General features: G+C 34.2%; 1 protein-coding gene across 1 annotated transcript; it reads left to right on the top strand.

Annotated features, from left to right (window-relative positions):
- The first annotated feature begins 12,972 nt into the window (after positions 1–12,972).
- On the top strand, positions 12,973–18,443 carry LOC112706323 (ATP-dependent 6-phosphofructokinase 6). Its single transcript, XM_025757577.3, has 13 exons — positions 12,973–13,473; positions 13,549–13,595; positions 13,722–13,761; positions 14,033–14,095; positions 14,212–14,349; positions 14,571–14,729; positions 14,838–14,891; positions 15,647–15,715; positions 15,851–15,980; positions 16,126–16,394; positions 17,300–17,348; positions 17,488–17,642; positions 17,918–18,443. Exons 1-13 carry the CDS (start codon positions 13,375–13,377, stop codon positions 18,188–18,190), a joined length of 1,545 nt encoding a protein of 514 aa, XP_025613362.1. The 5' UTR covers positions 12,973–13,374; the 3' UTR covers positions 18,191–18,443.
- The last annotated feature ends 1,772 nt before the right edge of the window (positions 18,444–20,215 follow it).

Here is a 20,215-nt window from a genome sequence, read left to right as displayed (position 1 = left end):
TAGGTATTATGGTAAGCTTTTCGAAAATCCATAGCCAATTCTTCCTTCTATAACAGATTTGAATTTTGGCTATGGTGAATGAGTGATTCTTGTGATTTTGATTATTTAGATACAATCTAACACTGGGTAATTAGTGGATTTTGTCCCAATCCACATTGTGCAAGGTAAGAAATCCTAAATCACTTGTGATTTTATGTATACATGGAACCCTAAGTATTGATTTTATGAATTAATTGTGTATAGCTTGATTATTGTGATTTTGGGAGCCTTTGGATTTGAGTTGGTGGCTTGGTTGTGGTTGAAAGCTTGTTGGGCACAAATTTTTTATGTATAACACATATTGGGAATCAGCCAAGGTATGATTTTGGTTTCATCTATGTAATATATAATATTTCTGGACACTTAGGCTAGTAGACCTTAGGATAGGATTGAATTGGTCGTTGATAATTGTTGATGTATGATGATTGTGATGATTTTAATGGATGATGTGTTGATTTATGATGTGGGGTGGATAATGAAGATTATGAGGATTGATAATGAATTATGAGGCTTGTGGATGTTGATAAATGTGAGGGAGGTAAAATGATAGTTTATGATATTAAATTATTGAGTCTTTAAGTTTTATAAGTGGAATTTGGTGTATGAAATGGATGATAATATAGATTGCTAAGTTGTGAATTGATGAGAAGGTGTATGTATGTAAATTAGGTGCATTAGAACTGTTTTGGATATGGAATATGTGATTTGAATTGAGAGTTTTGGCAAATTTGAGTTTTTAGTATTTTTGGTATAAAAATAGATTTTAAGCTAACTTTGACGGATCATATCTTGAGCTACGATTTTTGAAATTGATTAAATTTTATATAAAAATTAAAGATAATTCAAAGAGCTTTAAAATGGTATAGATTTTGTAAAAATTGGAATTTAATAGAAAAAGATATGATCGTTGAAAGTTGGTATAAAAAATCTAATTTCTGTGAAGGTTGCAGAAATTATGAGTTTTGATTTGGGTGCGCACGCCCACTGCTGTGCGCGTGCTCGGAGCAGGGGCAATGTCATCACTTGTGTGTACGCACACCTTTGTGCGCATGCAGAATCTGTGAATTTTTTGAAAACGTGCGTACGCATACACTGGTGCGCACGCACACACAGGGACATGCATTCTGTTGAGGGCGATTGTACACTCTGGAGTGTGCACACACCCTGTGAAATTTGCAAGTTGTGCATATGCACAACCTCGTGCGCACGCACACGCTGAAAGGTGCATTCTGTTGAGCGCGTTTGCACGTATCTGAGTGTGTACGCAGAATGGAAAATTTTACTTACTATGCGTATGCACACCTCTATGCGTACGCACACTTTTAGAAAACTCTTTGGGGAGTGTGTATGCACAACCCTATGCATACGTGCACTGCCCTATTTTTCAACAAAAATCTTGTTTTTAACTGTTTTACCTTTCTGGAAAGCTTGTAAACTTCTGTGACACTTATATAAGACTCTTTAGCTTGTTTTTAGGTATCAGAACATAGAGAGGGCTCGAGGTAAAATCAATTAGGTATTTTCTTGCAAAATTTTAGAAAACGGAGACTTAAGTTTCTGGAGTACTGAGGACGATTTGGTTGAGTGAGAAGGCAGGGTATTGTATTGATGATTACTGATAGAAAATTGTGGAAATGGCTAATTACTGAGTATTGAATGAAATGATTTTGAGAATCATTGATGTAATATTTTTAAACTGAGATTATTGAGACGCTATACACCTGGCAGGGACGGCGGTTAATCTCGCCTATTGAGGTTGCGGTGGCAGTGTAAGGGCGGTGGTTAGTCCCGCTTACGTTGAGATGTGAGATCTGTGGCAAGAGTATCCCGCTCACATCACTTCGGAATCACTATAGTGTGCAGGCACTGAGATCCTGGACCGTGATCCGGGCACGATATCTTGGGGGTTCCCATTATGAGACCGAAGGGCGACATCTCCATGGAGGTGTGTCGGGTTGGCAGTTGAACCGATGATATGATATCACAGCCAGATAGGACAGGCATTCGTCATGTGCATCTTTTATCTGTTTGCTTGCTTTGCCGACTTGAATATCTTGCCTAATTGTATAACATGCCTAATTGTCTATTTGAATTACTTGATATACATGCTTATACTTGTTCTTTACTTGCATTGTATTATTTGTATTTTCTGCTGGGATTGGGGAGGTTTGGAAGGCGATGGCGATGGGATCGCATGGAGGTTAGGCTGGCGAAGGCTGTGGGACAGTGGGGAATTGTTAGAATAGAAATCTACTAAGTTAGATTACCCCTTTTTCTTTATGGTTTTAAAGTATGTTTTAAAGTTTACTTATGGTTTAAGCTTGAATCTTGTGATGGATATGAAGTTCTAGGATTGCCTCTGGCGTCCCGGAGTCTTATATCTTACATCACTAGGCACTGTTACCATACTAAGAACTTCCGGTTCTCATTCCATACTCTATTGTTGTTTTTCATATGCAGGTCACAACCCGCCTCGGTGAGTTACTTGATGGTGATAGAGCGGAGGATCTTCACTATGTTTTGAAGTCTTTTGATTATTTTGTTTAGTTCTCTCTCCTTTTGTATTTATATTTTCCTTAGAGTCTTACTTTGAGAGGAAGTTTGTATAAGCTTTTTATTTTCTAAACTCTGTATGTTTGTATATAACTAGCCGACTTAAACTCCGTGAGCCGCGGCTAGACTCTTATGACTATTATACTTTGATATATCTATATATATGTCTTGATAGTTGTATGTATATTTTATGCCTCAAGTAGTGTAGCTTCGCGTGAACATTTTGCGCTTTGAAACTTTGTTTTCGAGCTTAATCCTTCATCAGGTTTCTAGAATTATTATTTCTTTCTATATATAAATGCATATAAGTTTTAGACTTGTCGTAATCTTTGATTAACCTCTGCTTTACGACACGAGGTAAGGCTTAGGGTAATTAGGGTGTTACACTATATGCTGTCCAAAAATAAAAAGAAAGTTTGTAAATTAATTAAGTCTTTGTATGGTTTAAAACAAGTGCCTAAACAATGGCATGAGAAATTTGATTCAGTTGTGTTATCAAATGACTTATCACATAATAATGCGGATAAATGTATTTGCTCAAAATTTACTATGGATTATGGAGTAATTGTTTGTTTATATGTTGATGATATGTTAATCATCGAAATAAATTTAGAAAGAATTCGTGTAATGAAGAAATATCTAACTTCTAAATTTAAGATGAAGAATTTGAATGAAGTTAATATAATATTAGGCATAAAGGTGCATAAGAATGAAATTGGCTTCTAGCTTATTATATAAAAAAGACATTGAAAAAATGTGATCACCTTATAATTAAAGAATCAAATACACCCTATGATCATAATTTTAAATTAGAAGAAAACATGGAGAGGACTGTAGCATAATTAGAATATGTTAGTACTATTGGAAGTTTAATATATGCAATGCATTGCACTAGACCTAATATAGTATTTGTTGTGTGTAAATTATCAAGGTTTACAAGAAAATCTAGCAATTAACATTGGAAGGATATATAACCTAGGATTTTTGGTTATCGCAAAAAAACCATAAACTTGGGATTACATTATAGTGATTATCCCACAGTTTTAGAAGGTTATTTCAACGCAAGTTGGATTACAAATCTTAGTGACAACAAATCCATTTCAGGATAAATTTTTACCATAGGTGGTGGATCAATAAGTTGAGCCTCAAAGAAATAAATGTGTATTTCACATTCTACCATGGAGGCTGAGTTTGTAACTTTATCAGTCATGGGTAAAAAAGTAGAATGGCTTAAAAATTTATCATAGCTGTGACCATGGTAGATGACAGTCATTTCAATCTTCTGTGATAGTGAATCAATCATGTATTGAACATATAATAAGGTTTATAATGAAAAGTCTAAACATATAAGTTTGAGACATGAGTTTGTGAGGTAATTAATAGATGATGGTATCATTACAATCATTTATATAAGATCTAAATGGAATTTAGCAGATTCTTTGACTAAAGGTTTGTCAAGGGATAAAATAAAAAAGACTACTATTAAAATGGGATTAAAACCTATTGTTGTTAAATGATGAAAACCCAATCTTATTCTAATAGACTAGTAGTTTCAAGATTTAATAAGTAATAACAAGTTATTTAACAATTGGAACAATAAGATATAGGAGTTAGTGCTATTTACAATAAATTAGGAGTGTGGGTTAAAATTCTTAATGGAATGATAATATTATTTATTAAAGGATTTCACCTATACGAATATAGGAGTGGTCATTTAATTGGAAGTGGAGCCTTGTTTTCATAAACCAATTCAGAGTTTCCAGCAAACAACCGACCTTCCAAGTGACTTATCTAAGTCTACAAAATAGATATGAACGTGAAACTTGTACTCACTTAAAATAGACTGATAGATCTTTAACATCTTTTTGAAATCAACTCAAAATTATGTTTAAATTAAAAGTTATAGCCTCTGGAAGTTGGTACTGTAGAACTAGAAAACCAGAAAAATCTGCAGCAACCACTAAACTTCAAAAAATCATATCTTCCAAACCACTTGGCTAAATTTCCTGAAATTTTTATGGAATATTCAAGACACACTAAAGTTTTACAGAAAATTAATTTCCTCTAAAAATTAGGTCTGGACTACTCCCAAAAAGTCATTCGTTCTGCTGCTAATTATGCATATTTCTGCAGAAATTCTACACAAAGTATCTCCAACAACCTCACATACCAAATCCTATATTCAAGCCTAGGATTCATCTAAAACCAAATTTCTAACTTTCTTTTGACTAACCAAAGTTGCCCAAGAACTCTTAATTCAATATATCACAATTCATATCATAGGTGCAACGTACCATATTATCACAACATCCATTCTTCAGCATCTCATCTATAACAACATATCTCAAGTTCTGATTCATCAAATCAATTTCCAGCAGCCATAGCAACATTCCATACACAAAATCAACATCAACAAGTACTAGCAGCAAGTATAACTTCAAAATACACAACATTGTCAATAACTACTACATTAAATCATTAAATCAATCACCAACTACAGCCATAATTCAACTCAATTCCAACAATTATTCACACAAAGCAACCATAAACTATTTGCAGTTACTCATTTAATTTTATTGGTATTCATAACTTAAAACATTTATTTTTCAAAACAAGTCCCCTACCTCGATGTCGCAAGCATATTATTTAACGTAATAATTCCACTTAGTCTAAATTCACAACAGCAGCTCTAACAGTTTCAGTCTCAACAATGGAGGAATTGGAACTGAATCAGCAACTTCAATGACAGCTCTATTGACGAGAACAGGTGCAACAACCATGATTCTGACCCCAATTGACGGCAGCGGTGGCAGTGGCGTCTTCGACGGCGATGGCTAGGGCTCCGATTGGCGGCAGGACTCGGCAGCAGAGCAACCTTCTTCCTTTCCCTTCATCGATCGCGTCTCCTCTCTCATGCGCCTCTGGTCTTGCCGCATCGTTCTCTCTCCGTTTCTCCTCTCCGCAACAGCTTCGGGGAGGCGTGGGTTGACAGCGGGGCGCGGCTCCATCCCTCTCTATTTCGTGAGCTCTCTCTTCTCCCTTTTCGATTTCTGCGTGTGTGCATGTGGGAAGCGAGAGTGAAGGACTTGAGTATGAGTGCATTGATGAGGCTGAGAGTGAGTGAAGTGAGTCTGTCTGTGTGTGTGTATCTAGGAAGAGAAGGGCGATGGTGAGTGAGTCATGAGGGAGGGTGAGCGTGGCTCATCAAGGAGTTGACAGGTTATAGGGGTAGAAAGGGTTAGGGTTAGGTAAAATTATGGTTTAGAATTGGGAATTTGGAGTTAGGATAGAGTATTAATTTAAAACTAAATTTAACCTAATATAATTAACTTCAAATATACTATTTATTTTTCAAATTACAAATTATTTGTAATTAAACACTTTAATTTAAAATTATAGATAAATAAATAAATTTTCTTTTAGTTCGTAACATTAGTCAAAATTTTAAATTATTTCAATTAAAATTATATAAAACTTTCATTATTTAATTTTAAAAACTCGGGTTGTTATATCCTATCCACCTTACAAAAATTTTTGCTCTCGAAAATTGATACAAGATGGAAAAGATTCATATCAACTCCATTTTTAAAAATATCAAAGAAAAGAAATAGAAAGGTGTGGCACGTTAAGTTTTGCAAATGTGAAAGAAACCGTATCTCATGAAAGAAGTTTGAAACGGAAAGTTTTACGGCAAGCAACCAAGGAAGAGATTCACATTAGCACAAATAAGGATTATATGTTGAAACGCAGCTAACCCCTAAAACTTAACTTCTAACGTTCCCAAACCCCGTGATTTACGTTTACTTATTACTTTTATTTCGTCTATGATAACCCGTTAGTACTCTCATATACATAAATCATTAGTATTAAGTTGGCCAGACTTAATACCATAAGGTATGTAATGGTAGGCTAACAGCGTTAATCAACAGACAGTCATGCATATAAAATCTAACTCTTGTCATTAAGACAAGTTCTATCGCATGACAAACACTCAGAGTATGCAATGAAGCATAATCAGTTCATTCCCAAGGCTCTACTGGAACAAACTGCTCTGATACCATAATGTAACACCCTAACTTTTAGCACGTCATGATCGTACCAAAAGCAAAGTGTTACTAACATGTTTTTCTTATTTACTATTTAATATTGAGCCTTTAGTTCGATACCGCGTTTCAATTTTTAAGAAATTGCCGGAAAATATTGTTTCTCATTAATCAAAATCATTCATCAAAGAACACACAGGTAATAATAATCACTTAATTATTAATAATGATAAATATTATACAAAAAAATTCAAAAGAAACTCATATACAATTCATATCCCTCTGTATAAAATAAAATCTTAAATAACAAAGGCGAGAGAATTTTATGAAAACAACTCAACACATAAACTTAACTTAAATAAAACTCATAATCGCCCGCAGCTTCAAAATGAGTCCCCGAACCTGTGTCACTGAAAGGGTGGAAGATTTTGGGTGAGAACAAACCACACGTTCTCAGTAGGGAATGAGAACGCCGTAAAAGTAATAATTAACATGCAAATAATTAACTTTACTTAATAAAAATATTTTGTTAAACCTTTGGATATACTTTTTACTCTTACTTCATATAATCAATTACCTTTTTTTAACTTTTCAAACTAAAAACAAATCTCAATTCTCAGTCACCTCAATGCACCAACTAATAGCACAAGAAACAGATCAATACACAAACAAATTGCAAGAAGACAAACAGCAGAATCATAGAGAAACAAGAAAAGCAAACACAATCAAATGCAAATGTGCAAACAATATGATGTATGCCTGTTCCTAGCGCAGGCCATGAGCTCATACGTCGGTTGTCTACCTGCAACCCGACGTTACTCGGAGTGAACCCCGAATATGGTCCCTTTACCGTGTCAATTAGACACCTTGGCATCACGGTTACCCGTGTCAATTAGGCCTCATTATAATAATAGTTCAATGTATATCACAGTAAGGAACAGTGTTATCAATTAGGCGAACAGTCTCGCATTAGCAATCTCAACCTATCCGTTAGACAGGCACTTTCGCATTAGCAGTTTGGCACAAAAACCCAATTAAACATACAATATGCTATCAATTAGGTGGACATTCCCACATTAGCAATCTTAGGCTATCAGTTAGGCGGGTACTTCCGCATTAGCACTCGGCACAAAGGCCCATTCAAAATAATTCTCAACTTTTATTTCATTCCTTGTTCCTCATTTTTTCTTTCTTCACTATGTCTCTCAATATCATTGTCTTTAACTTTAACCTTTCTTAGGGCAACTTACATTCTTTTTCTTTTCCTAAGTTTGTCTAATCTAAAACCATGTTGGTAAGGTAACTCTAGAGATCTTAATCTTTAATTTAAGTTAGATTTTACTAAATTTGGATTAGAATTGAATTTTATACAAGCTTTAAAATTCTGCTGTTGCATTTACAAAAATTCGAAAAACAGACAGCAGCCATTTTTTTATAAATTCCATAATAATTTCAATTCTAATCTGTTGCTTCTAAATTTTCGTGAGATTATAGTCAACATCCATAAGTTTCAGAATCCACAAGTTTCAGATTCATATCAATTCATTAAATTGGAAGTGGAGCCCTGTTTTCATAAACCAATTCAGAGTTTCCAGCAAATAACCGACCTTCCAAGTGACTTATCTAAGTCTACAAAATAGATATGAACATTAAACTTGTACTCACTTAAAATAGACTGATAGAACTTTAAAATCCTTTTGAAATCAACTCAAAATTATGTTTAAATTAAAAATTATAGCCTCTGGAAGTTGGTACTATAGAACCAGAAAACTAGAAAAATCTGTAGCAACCACTAAACTTCAAAAAATCATATCTTCCAAACCACTTGGCCAAATTCCCTGAAATTTTTATGGAATATTCAAGACACACTAAAGTTTTACATAAAAATAATTTCCTCTAAAAATTAGGTCTGGACTGCTCCTAAAAAGTCATTTGTTCTGCTGCCAATTATGCATATTTCTGCAGAAATTCTGCACAAAGTATGTCCAACAACCTCACATACCAAATCCTATATTCAAGCCAATGATTCATCTAAAACCATATTTCTAACTTTCTTTTGACTAACCAAAGTTGCCCAAGAACTCTTAATTCAATATATCACAATTCATATCATAGGTGCAACGTAACCATATTATCACAGCATCCATTCTTCAGCATCTCATCTATAACAACATATCTCAAGTTCTGATTCATCAAATCAATTTCCAGCAGCCATAGCAACATTCCATACACAAAACCAACATCAATAAGTACTAGCAGCAAGCATAACTTCAAAATACACAACATCGTCAATAACTACTACATTAAATCATTAAACCAATCACCAACTACAACCATGATTCAACTCAATTCCAACAATTATTCACACAAAGCAACCATAAACCATTTGCAGTTACTCATTTAATTTTATTGGTAATCATAACTTAAAACATTTATTTTTTAAAACAAATCACCTACCTCGATGTCGCAAGCATATTATTTAACGTAACAATTCCACTCAGTCTGAATTCACAACAGCAGCTCTAACAGTTTCAGTCTCAACAATGGAGGAATTGGAACCAAATCAACAACTTCAATGACAGCTCTATTGACGAGAACAGGCGCAACAACCATGATTCTGACCCAAATTGACGGCATCGGTGGCAGTGGTGGTGGCGTCTTCGACGGTGATGGCTAGGGCTCCGATTGGCAGCAAGACTTGGCGGCTGAGGAACCTTCTTCCTTCCCATTCATCGATCGCGTCTCCTCTCTCGTGCGCCTCTGGTCTTGCGGCGTCGTTCTCTCTCCGTCTCTCCTCTCCGCAACAGCTTCGGCGAGGTGTGGGTTGATAGCGGGGTACGGCTCCATCCCTCTCTGTTTCGCGAGCTTTCTCTTCTCTTTTTTCGATTTCTGCGTGTGTGCATGTGGGAAGCGAGAGTGAAAGATTTGAGTATGAGTGCATTGGTGAGGCTGAGAGTGAGTGAAGTGAGTCTGTGTGTGTATCTAGGAAGAGGAAGGCGGTGGTGAGTGAGTCATGAGGGAGGGTGAGCGTGGCTCACCAAGGAGTTGACAAGTTATAGGGGTAAAAAAGGTTAGGGTTAGGTAAAATTATGGTTTAGAATTGGGAATTTGGGGTTAGGATAGAGTATTAATTTAAAACTAAATTTAACCTAATATAATTAACTTCAAATATACTATTTATTTTTCAAATTACAAATTATTTGTAATTAAACACTTTAATTTAAAATTATAGATAAATAAATAAATTTTCTTTTAGTTCGTAACATTAGTCAAAACTTTAAATTATTTCAATTAAAATTATATAAAACTTTCATAATTTAATTTTAAAAACTCAGCATAATCTTATTTTGGTCTTTAAGGTTTAAAGTGTCCTATTTGAATCCAAAAAAAATTCTTTTAGATTCACTGTAGTCCCACCGTGAGGTCAAAGTTAAATAATTAACGGAATGTCCTACATGACAACAGTACAAAAATAAAGTCGATAATCTGAAAAACAAGTACAAGCTCCAAAGGCACAAAATCAACCGTGCATGCATCAATATATTTATTTCATTTAAATGGTAGAAAAAATGATAAATAAATATATTGATATATTCACAGTTGATTTTGTGCATATGAAACTTGTAATTGTTTTCGATATTATTGACCTTATTCTTGTATTGTTGTCATATAGGACATTCCGTTAATTATTTAACTTTGACTTCACGGTAGGACTACATTAAAGCTAAATGAAACTTTTTTGGATTCAAATATGACATTTTAAATCTTAAGGACCAAAACAGAATTACACCCAAACGTAAGGGACCAATTTAGTACTTTACCCTAACTATTAAGAGTTTTTCTTTATTAAAAAGAGTTAAGAATTTTTTATTATTGTTAACTAAGAAATTTATTGGTTTTATTGTATTCTGAAAGGGTATTATCATCAACTCTATAACAACTAAGTGTGTAGACAAATATCTCTCTAAAAAAACCAATCGAATCGTACTTAAAATCAAAACAATATAAGATTTTGTCATCTTCTTAATCATAATTTACCCAACAAAAATACGTGACTTATAGGATGCCATAGTCTAGCTACACATCCAAGTGTTTTTAGCAACCAAGTCCAATTAAGTTGGATCAAACTTAACAAAAACCACTTTTATCACACCAGTGTGTATCACACGTGCGTTTCAATAATGCAACTTCTTCTTCTTTATTTTCTTGTTCTCCTTCTCTGTTTCCTCCTCCTCATCTTCCTCGTTCTTCTTTCAAATTTGTGCACGTAGATTCTTCTTCTTCTTCGTTATCTTTCTTTTTCGTTATTGTCATCACCAACAACACCAACATTTTACTAACATCTTTATTGATTTTGATTCTCTGTGGTGACATCATTAAATAATTTTGGAACAAAAAATATTATCAAAATAAAACCATTGTATAATACCAAATGATCCGAAAATGGTCCATTATATAAATTCGAATTCAGAAACACATGCGTCTCGAATGAAATGAGAATATTATCAAAACGAAACTGTTGTATAATATCAAATAAACCGAAAATTATCCATTATATAAATTTGAATCTAGAAATACCTGCGTTCCAAATGAATCGAAAATATTATCAAAACGAAACCGTTGCATAATACCAAATGAACCGAAAATTGTCCATTATATAAATTTGAATTCAAAAACACCTGCGTCACGAATGAACCGAAAATATGATCAAAACGAAACCGTTGTATAATACCAAATGAACTGAAAATGGTGTTCATAAACAACTGAATTTAGCGATTGCATTCCATTCCATTCAATTTAAAATTGAATAATCCAAACACCATCCACTTGATTCGATTTAGAAGAAAAATCTAAATTACTCTTATTCAACTGATTTGAACTTGAATCATTTATTGTTTTAAACACTGTGATATGTTTTTTTCTGATCTATTTTAAATTCCTATTTCTGATTTATTAGTAATTTGATTTAGATTTGAACAAACAGTTAGAAAATTACTTAAAGAGTAACAAGAAAAAGACACAACATTGGAGAATGAGGAGGAGGAGGAGAAGAAGATATATAGAAGGAGAAGGAAAAGAAAACGGAGAAGGAAATGGAAAAAGAGAAGAAGACGCGTGATTTGAAAAATTGTTATAACAACTTAGTTAAACTTGGTTAAATATTTTGTTTGGATGTAGAACTTTATTCATATTTATATAATTGCCCATTATTTCAAAAGATTTAGTACTAAGTGTGCGATCATTCATCTACTAAATATTGTTATATTTATTTGTTCAAAGAGTGGAGAATTTTTTATAATTGCTAAATAAAAAATTCATAGGTTTAATTATATTTTGGAAGAGTGTTATTATCAATTTTATAGCAATTAAATGTGGAAATAAATATATCTCTAAAGAAAATAATTTAATCGTTTCTTAAAATCACAACAAATATAAGTTTTGTTATCTTTTTCTTCATTATAATTTTCTAACAAAAATTTTACAAAAATATTTAGATAGTTATTTAAAAAATACACGCAAAAAATAAATAAAAATTTTATCTCTATATTTTTTATTTTTTAAAAGTATTATTAGTTGTTGACAAAAAAAACACAAAAGTATACTTAACAAAAAAGCATTAAATTTTAAAGATAAAAATATCTCACTTTGCTAATCATGTTTGTAAAATACTGCGTTAAAATTTAATTTTTAAATTTTTTTTAAAGATACGTATTTAATGTTTAATATTTTTGTCGTATTTTTAAATTATTTAAAGATATTTTTTTAATAATAAAATTTAAATATATTTTTATGAACGATAAAATTATTTAAGTACATTTTTAATAATTTATCTATAAAAAATAATAAAAAACAATATATTCTTGGATATTAGTTTGTTTTTACACTATATCTCTTATCTCCATCTAAATGCTATCAAGATAAAGAGATGACAAAAAAAAAAAAAAAGGGAGAAAAGAAAGCGCCAACAAGATTTTACTTAGTCCCGACTACCTCTATGGTTTAAAGCTTGATGAGTGACTATTGTAGTATTGTTAGTCTGTTACATTAAAGAAAAGAAAATTAAAATAAAAAATAGATTTCTCACGTTATAATTTAAAGGCACATAATTTTTTATTAATTAAAAATATAAAAAATATTTATTATTTTTCAAAATAAAAAACATCTAATTTTTTTATTTAAATATATAAAAATAAATAATTTTTTTTAAAAATTTAAATATTATACATATTAAAAAATAATAAATATTTTTATACTTTTAATTACTCGATAAATTATTTGTTTTCACTATAAAAAAATTTATTTGTCATTTTTTCAATTAAAATATGAAGAATATCGTAAACCGGGGTGGCATAACGGGTTGACGTTTGACGGTACATAAGAACATTAACCAGTAAAACCGCGCCACTGGTTTTCCAAGACCACCGCATCGTCCCTGCTGGCGAAGCTTCTGCATAACAAAAGTGATCCAATATCTACCGTCCATCTCCACAACCAACGGCCCAGATCCAGCTCCATCTGTCTGCGTCAATATTCTAGGAGCGTATCGCCGCAACAAGTTATCGCTAGTCCCACTCGTTTCAATTCGTTCCACTCTCTGTCTCCTCCTTTATATTTCTTCGTCGTTTTGATATTTTTGTTTCTAGTCTCTTACTCTCAAAATCTCTCCGTAAGAATCTGAGCGTTAACGAAAAGAAAAAAGAGGGAAAGTATTGAAGGAATCCCAGTGAAGAAGGTAGCAATGGCTTCTAGTGATGCCAATATGAAGATCGTTCATGGCGAAGCTGGTTATATACTCGAAGACGTTCCTCACTTATCCGACTACATTCCCAATCTTCCTGTACATCTCTCTCTCTCTCTCTCTCAAGTTACAGTTGATGATTATGATTTTTTATTTTTTCTATTTTTTTTGCAGACATATCCGAATCCGTTGCGGTCGAATCCAGCTTACTCAGTTGTGAAGTGAGTGTGAATCTAGTTTTTCTTTTCATTTTTTTAATTTTTATTTTTGTATAGTCGTGTGATCTGAGATTGCAATGTGTGTTATGCTTGAAGTATTGATTCTCTTTGTGTTTTTGTGTTGATTAGGCAATATTTCGTGCACGTGGACGATACCGTTCCTCAGAAGGTTCAATTTACATCTCTGAAATCATTGCATTCTAGCTGTTTGTTCGTTTTCTTCATCCACTGTGCAGTTTTTTTTTCTCCACTTAACTTGATTTGTCATATTTCTGAATTATAGGGAAAGAAAAGGGCCATTTTTTAGTTCTCATAGCAAATGAAGGATAAACCAAAACATTACATAAGTTAAAATGATAAAAAGCAATGCATTTGTTTCGTATTCAACGGCGTTAACAAGCTGCAATCGTATTTAAGGCCTTTGGTACATCTTACTGTAGGTTGTTGTTCACAAGGATAGTCCCAGGGGTGTGCATTTTCGACGTGCAGGGCCTCGACAAAAGGTTAAATTTTTTTCTTTAATCTCTACATATATTTATCTACTTTTTGTTAATGAATGAATTAGAAGCAATGAAAATTTTGCTTTGACTAACGATTTCCTAATGAATATGATGATTAGGTGTATTTTAAATCGGATGATGTGCGGGCATGCATTGTTACTTGTGGTGGTCTGTGCCCTGGCCTCAACACCGTCATCAGGGAAATTGTCTGTGGCCTTTCTTACATGTACGGTGTCAACAGTGTCATTGGCATAGATGTGAGTGGATACTTTCTCTGTTAATTCATGTTTGATCGATTATCTGTAGTTCCGTTATATTGTATAGCATATGATTTGTGTTGGCAAAGAAAGCTCATATGGAAAATATCCTATTGATGCAAGTTCAACTGAACTCTCTATTGCATTCCCTGAAATCAATTTTAACTTAAGTTACTGTACTTCATTGTTTGCACCACTAAATTGTATCCAATGTTATGCAGGGTGGTTATAGAGGATTTTATTCAAAAAACACCGTTACCTTAACACCTAAGGTGGTCAATGATATCCATAAACGTGGGGGTACGTTTCTTGGGACATCACGAGGAGGGCATGATACTAACAAGATAGTTGACAGCATCCAGGATCGTGGAATAAATCAGGTTTCCTATGTGTCAATTGTATTAATGGGTCATAAATATACTTCCAGGAATACTCTTTATTGGAGGTTTTGTCAGTGCCTTGGTTTCATTGTTTGGGTATGGTTGTAGGTTTATGTTATTGGAGGTGATGGAACACAGAGAGGAGCAGCTGTGATTTATGAGGTATAGTGATTCAGATGTTTACATGATAAAATGTTCCTATCTTTGCTCTCTAATAAGAGAAATAAAAGGGAATTTCATTTCACTCAAATATTCATGTTAAGTTCATGACTGCTATAGGCCCAATGTTTGCATGGTTTGTTTCTTTATGTTGGTTATTGTTGATTGGTAATCCTAGACTACAAATTCATAAGGGATGAGAGGAATTATCTCGAGCAATTCCAAACATTCTAAGAATAAGTGTGATAAATGTTTATATGTGAAACTGCCTGCTTTTGTTTCAATAAAATCTAGACCAATTGGGGCCTCCTTTCCTTTTTGGCCATATCTCAGTAAATAAACATTACATAAACTCTCATTTTTTACAGTACAGAGTACAAATAAAATCAATTCAAACATTATATTTAGGTATAACTAGATCACTGTCAAGTTTCACATTCATGCCTCGAGTTTTCAAGACCCAACAAAAACAAAGGGTAGTAATATAGTAGTTATTTTTTTCAGTAGGTAATCACGGCAATGAAACACATCAGTTTAGTTATATTCCAAGACTGTAATTTTTATGGTGTAATACTGCTTTCGTGGGTTAAATCAAGCTTTATGGTAATTTCAATTGGAACAAGTTTGGAGCATATGGCTGTTCTGAAAACTGAAAATAAATTGATTGAATTTCGCATCTGCATGGTGGATCATCAACATTCTTGGCGTCCATTGATATATTAAGCTGGCATTCTAAATTGATTTTAGTCATTGCACAGGAAATTAGACGGAGAGGGCTGAAAGTAGCAGTAGTTGGGATTCCTAAAACCATAGACAATGACATCCCGGTAATGCTTGATCACAATCCCATAAATTTTCTCGCTGAACTCTTACCATTTACAGTGTATCTAAATAGTCACTTACCTATGTTATGTTTGAACTTTGAAGAGATTTATAATGTGGATTTTCTTGCTTTTCTGCAGGTCATTGACAAGTCATTTGGTTTTGATACTGCGGTTGAGGAGGCTCAACGTGCCATTAATGCAGCACACGTTGAAGCTGAAAGTGTTGAGAATGGCATTGGCATTGTAAAGCTTATGGGGCGCTATAGTGGTAAGTACACCTCACATGTCTTTCAAGCCTCTGATAAAATTATTTAAAATCTTGGGTTTGACTTGATGCAAGTTATGACTATGATGTTTCCTTTAACAGGCTTATTTGTTATTATTTATTTGTTTATTTATTTCTTACATTGCAGGTTTTATTGCAATGTATGCTACTCTTGCTAGTAGAGACGTGGACTGTTGCCTGATTCCAGAGTCACCCTTCTTCCTTGAAGGAAATGGTGGGCTGTTTGAATTTATTGAGAAGAGGCTAAAAGAAAACGGTCATATGGTTATAGTTATAGCAGAGGGGGCTGGTCAAGATCTTCTTACAGAGGAAAATGCTCAAGCCATGAATGCAAAAGATGCTTCTGGAAACAAGCTACTTCAAGACGTTGGTCTATGGATATCCCAAAGGATCAAGGTAATTTACTTGTTCATATGAAAAATCTTTGAAACTAATTTTTTGCCCCCTCAGAAATGTGTAGTAGAATACTTTCGGTCATTTATTTGTCTGTATCCCCTTAAGAATTGAAGAGTTACATGCTCTGTGAGCTCTTACTAGTTACACTAGTAGCTATTATCATTATTATATAGACAAAGATTCATTTGATTTGACTGGGGCTTTCATGAGACCTGCTTCAGTCACATAAGGCCATATCTAAGCTAATCTCTATCCATAAGGTCATAACCTAACCTAATCACTGGCAGTGGTTAAGCACATATTATCCCAACTATATATCATGGTATTGGGATGTTAGTCACGGATTGCTAGTGTCATAGTTGTTGGTGCTTTTTCTTCCACGCCACAATTGGACATCTTGTGTAATATGTAATTGTTTACACTACATAATGCTAACTAATTAAGTGCTAATTGGAACCTTTGGTAATTTAATTAACATAATACTAGTGTTGTTAACTTGTTATATGCCATGCACTGTTGCATGGGTTATCTCAGGATCTTGGTTTATTATTTGGGTTTCTCAATGGGAACCTTCATCATATTCCATATTCTTTCCTTCTCACCTATTTTTTCTTTTTAACAAAAAATCATCATTTTTTCTAATAATTTAATCTATCTGCTATCTAAGTGCGCGCATTGCATGAAGATAATAGGAAAATGAAAATGGCAGATGCAATTTCAAAAGCGCACCCAGTTTACCAGCATGGCTTGACTTTATACTAGATGGTTTGTGCGTGTTTGCTTGGATTTGAATATTGTCTAACCTTTTAACTTTCTTACCTATCTCTGTTGAATGTCTTTCTTACTAGACTATTCAGTTTATGCAAATTTCTCCCTCTTAGTAGATGTTTGTTCTTCTATAATAGGATCATTTTGCCAGGAAAAATAAGATGGCTATCACTCTTAAATATATAGGTAAGTTTATCCAACTTCATCCCTTGCCCTTTTGCTTTATTTGTTTCTTATTTTGTCAACCATTTTGGTTGGGAATATAGATATCATCTTTTAAATTTGGCCACAATATATTTGAGTTCTTAACTGTTTTATATGGCAGATCCCACTTACATGATACGTGCAGTTCCAAGTAATGCATCAGACAATGTCTACTGTACGCTTCTTGCTCAGAGTGCAGTTCATGGAGCAATGGCTGGGTTTACTGGATACACAAGTGGGCTTGTCAATGGAAGACAAACTTATATTCCATTCCAAGTAAGTTACTAAGTTGCTCCATATACCTACACAGGTTCTGAATTGTTTTATAACTTAGCATTCTTCTACTACCTGCATGTAAAAAATGAAGGCATAGGTATTTGTATATGCTAATATTGTTGAGAACCAAGAATGATTTACTGTTGTACACAGAACAAATTTGTGGGGTGAACATTTGCATTCTATTACTTCAATTTTTAAGTGATAGTTTGTGTTTTCCTGCTATACGATAATTCTGACTTTTGTGGATGAATGTTAAAAATTTTGATACACAGAGAATCATTGAGAGGCAGAACCAGGTTGTGATTACCGATAGGATGTGGGCAAGACTTCTTTCTTCGACCAACCAGCCAAGCTTTATAAACCCCAAAGACGTGGACAAAACCAAGAAAACGGAACAGCATCCTACTCGGTTGTCAGAAGGGAAAAATTGCAAAGATGTTGAAGTCAAGAAAGCAGAGAAACCTCCCACTCAGATCCTCGGAGTGGACAATTCTAAAGTTGGACAAAATTCAGAAAACCATGTTGTCAGTAGTAACAAGGCATAAAATCTCATGCCAACCCCTTAATTTTTTGTATTTGGTGGCACCAGTTTGAACTAAGCGGATAGCAGAGGGGATTTTACATTTGTGACCATTTCCATGTGTTGCAAGTTGGAAAGCCCTTGTATCAAGATCACTCTACAGCACTTACTTAGTACGTAGATGTTTCTGTTGCTAAATATCCCAGGGATTAATAACCCATGACATGTAACTATTTGTTCTGGAAATGAGGTTTATCAAGGGACTAGTTTATCAGGTAGTATTGTTGAAAACTGTTTGCTAATTGAGTTTTATCAAAATTAGTAGGGTAAAGTACTAATTTGGTTTTTAATGTTTGAGTTAAATTCTAATTTGGTTCCTAACATTTAAACCTCTTATTCCAATTCCAAAAAAATTTAAATGGATTCAATGTTGTCCTATTATTAAATTTGACTCGAATAATTAATGAAATTTTTTTTACATTAGTGATCATTAGTGGCTCAATTTTACTTACATATAGAAATGTCAAATTTAATGAGATAATATTAAACTTATTTGAAAATTTTTGAGACTGAAATATTTATAGATCAAATTATAATTTGATTTAAATGTTAGTGACTAAATTAATAGTTGAGAAAAGGGCAAATTTGTCCCTGACTTTTTTTTAGAAGACATTTTCGTCCCCGATGATAACAAAATACAATGATGTCCTTGACCCTTCAAAATTTTGGACAAATCTATTCCCCCGTTAATCTCAGTCCGTTAGCGTTGTCGAAAAGTGGTGAGTTGGCTGCCGTTGGTCTGACGTGGACGTAACGGGATGCCACGTTGGCAAGACTTTCGGAAATAGGACAGATTAGTCCCCAGCCTCCAAAAACGACGCCGTTTCTCCCCCACCCCCAATCTTTCAAATTCTTGAACCCTATTTCCTCGAGTGCACAGAAAGGGTGAAGGTGGTGAACGAAGAAAGGGAGCATGGCATCGGATGGGGTATCATCTTGCTCGCGAAGGAGTGGAGGTGTAGGAAGAGAAGAGCAATTCGCCGAAGGTTCTGGTCCTAAGGGGAAGGATGGCAAAGATGGAGTGTCACCGAAGTGCTTCTGCATTAAAAACCTCACACATATTATTTGTGAGGTTATCAACCTTTGGCGCATGAGAAAAATATGCCTTAACCCAACTTTCTGGTGGAAACCTGCTGAGATATTCCCAAGCCCCATGGTTAACTTGCTTCAGCTTGTCCATACATTCCTTGAATTCTGCAATGGTTGTGCATCTAGCACACTCCCACACAACCTCCCTAATGTACAAGTCTTTGAAACGATTGATAAAGTTCTTCCACATGTGCATCACACAATTGCGGAGCCTTGCATGTGGCATAACTTCCTTTAGCGCAGGCAGTAAACCCTGCACCATACGAGGACAGTAAGGAATGTAATGTGAAATTAAAACATTCATATCTGAAACTAAACTAATTGATTAATCATAATTAAACCTTACTTTTTGTTGGTCTGATATGAAGGTCCACCCATGGTTGGCACACCAATGTCTTCCTGAAGATTAGTCAGGAACCATTTCCAAGCATCTTTGGTCTCACTCCTAACAACTCCATATGCAACAACGTAGAACTGATTGTTGGCATCTTGGCCAACTGCTGCTAGAAGCCAACCCATGTAGTAGGTTTTCAAAAAATAACCATCTAGGTGCAACAAAGGTCTGCACCCATCCTTGAACCCTTTCTTACAAGCATCCAAGCATATGTATAGCTTATCAAATACGGGAGGTGATTATGGAACTGGCATAAGCTCCAACCTGGACGTCGAACCTGGATTGCTTATCAGAATCTGCTCACAGTAGTCTCTGCTTCGTTTGTATTGGTCCCTCTCATTGCCCATGATCTTCTCCCTAGCCTCCACTACTGCTCTGTACACCATCTTAGGGTTGGGACATAATGAAAACTCCTCTCTTAGGAAGTCAGTTGCCTCCTTCGTGTTCATGTGGGGTTGGGTTGCCATCCTCTTTTCAATCTTCTTGCTAAGCCAATGCAGGTCAGCT

This window comes from Arachis hypogaea, chromosome 8 (genome assembly GCF_003086295.3).
Source record: "Arachis hypogaea cultivar Tifrunner chromosome 8, arahy.Tifrunner.gnm2.J5K5, whole genome shotgun sequence".
NCBI classification, from domain to species: Eukaryota; Viridiplantae; Streptophyta; class Magnoliopsida; order Fabales; family Fabaceae; genus Arachis; species Arachis hypogaea.
The sequence above is the reverse complement of the archived record's forward strand: the minus strand, read 5'-3'. Positions and strand labels throughout refer to the sequence as shown.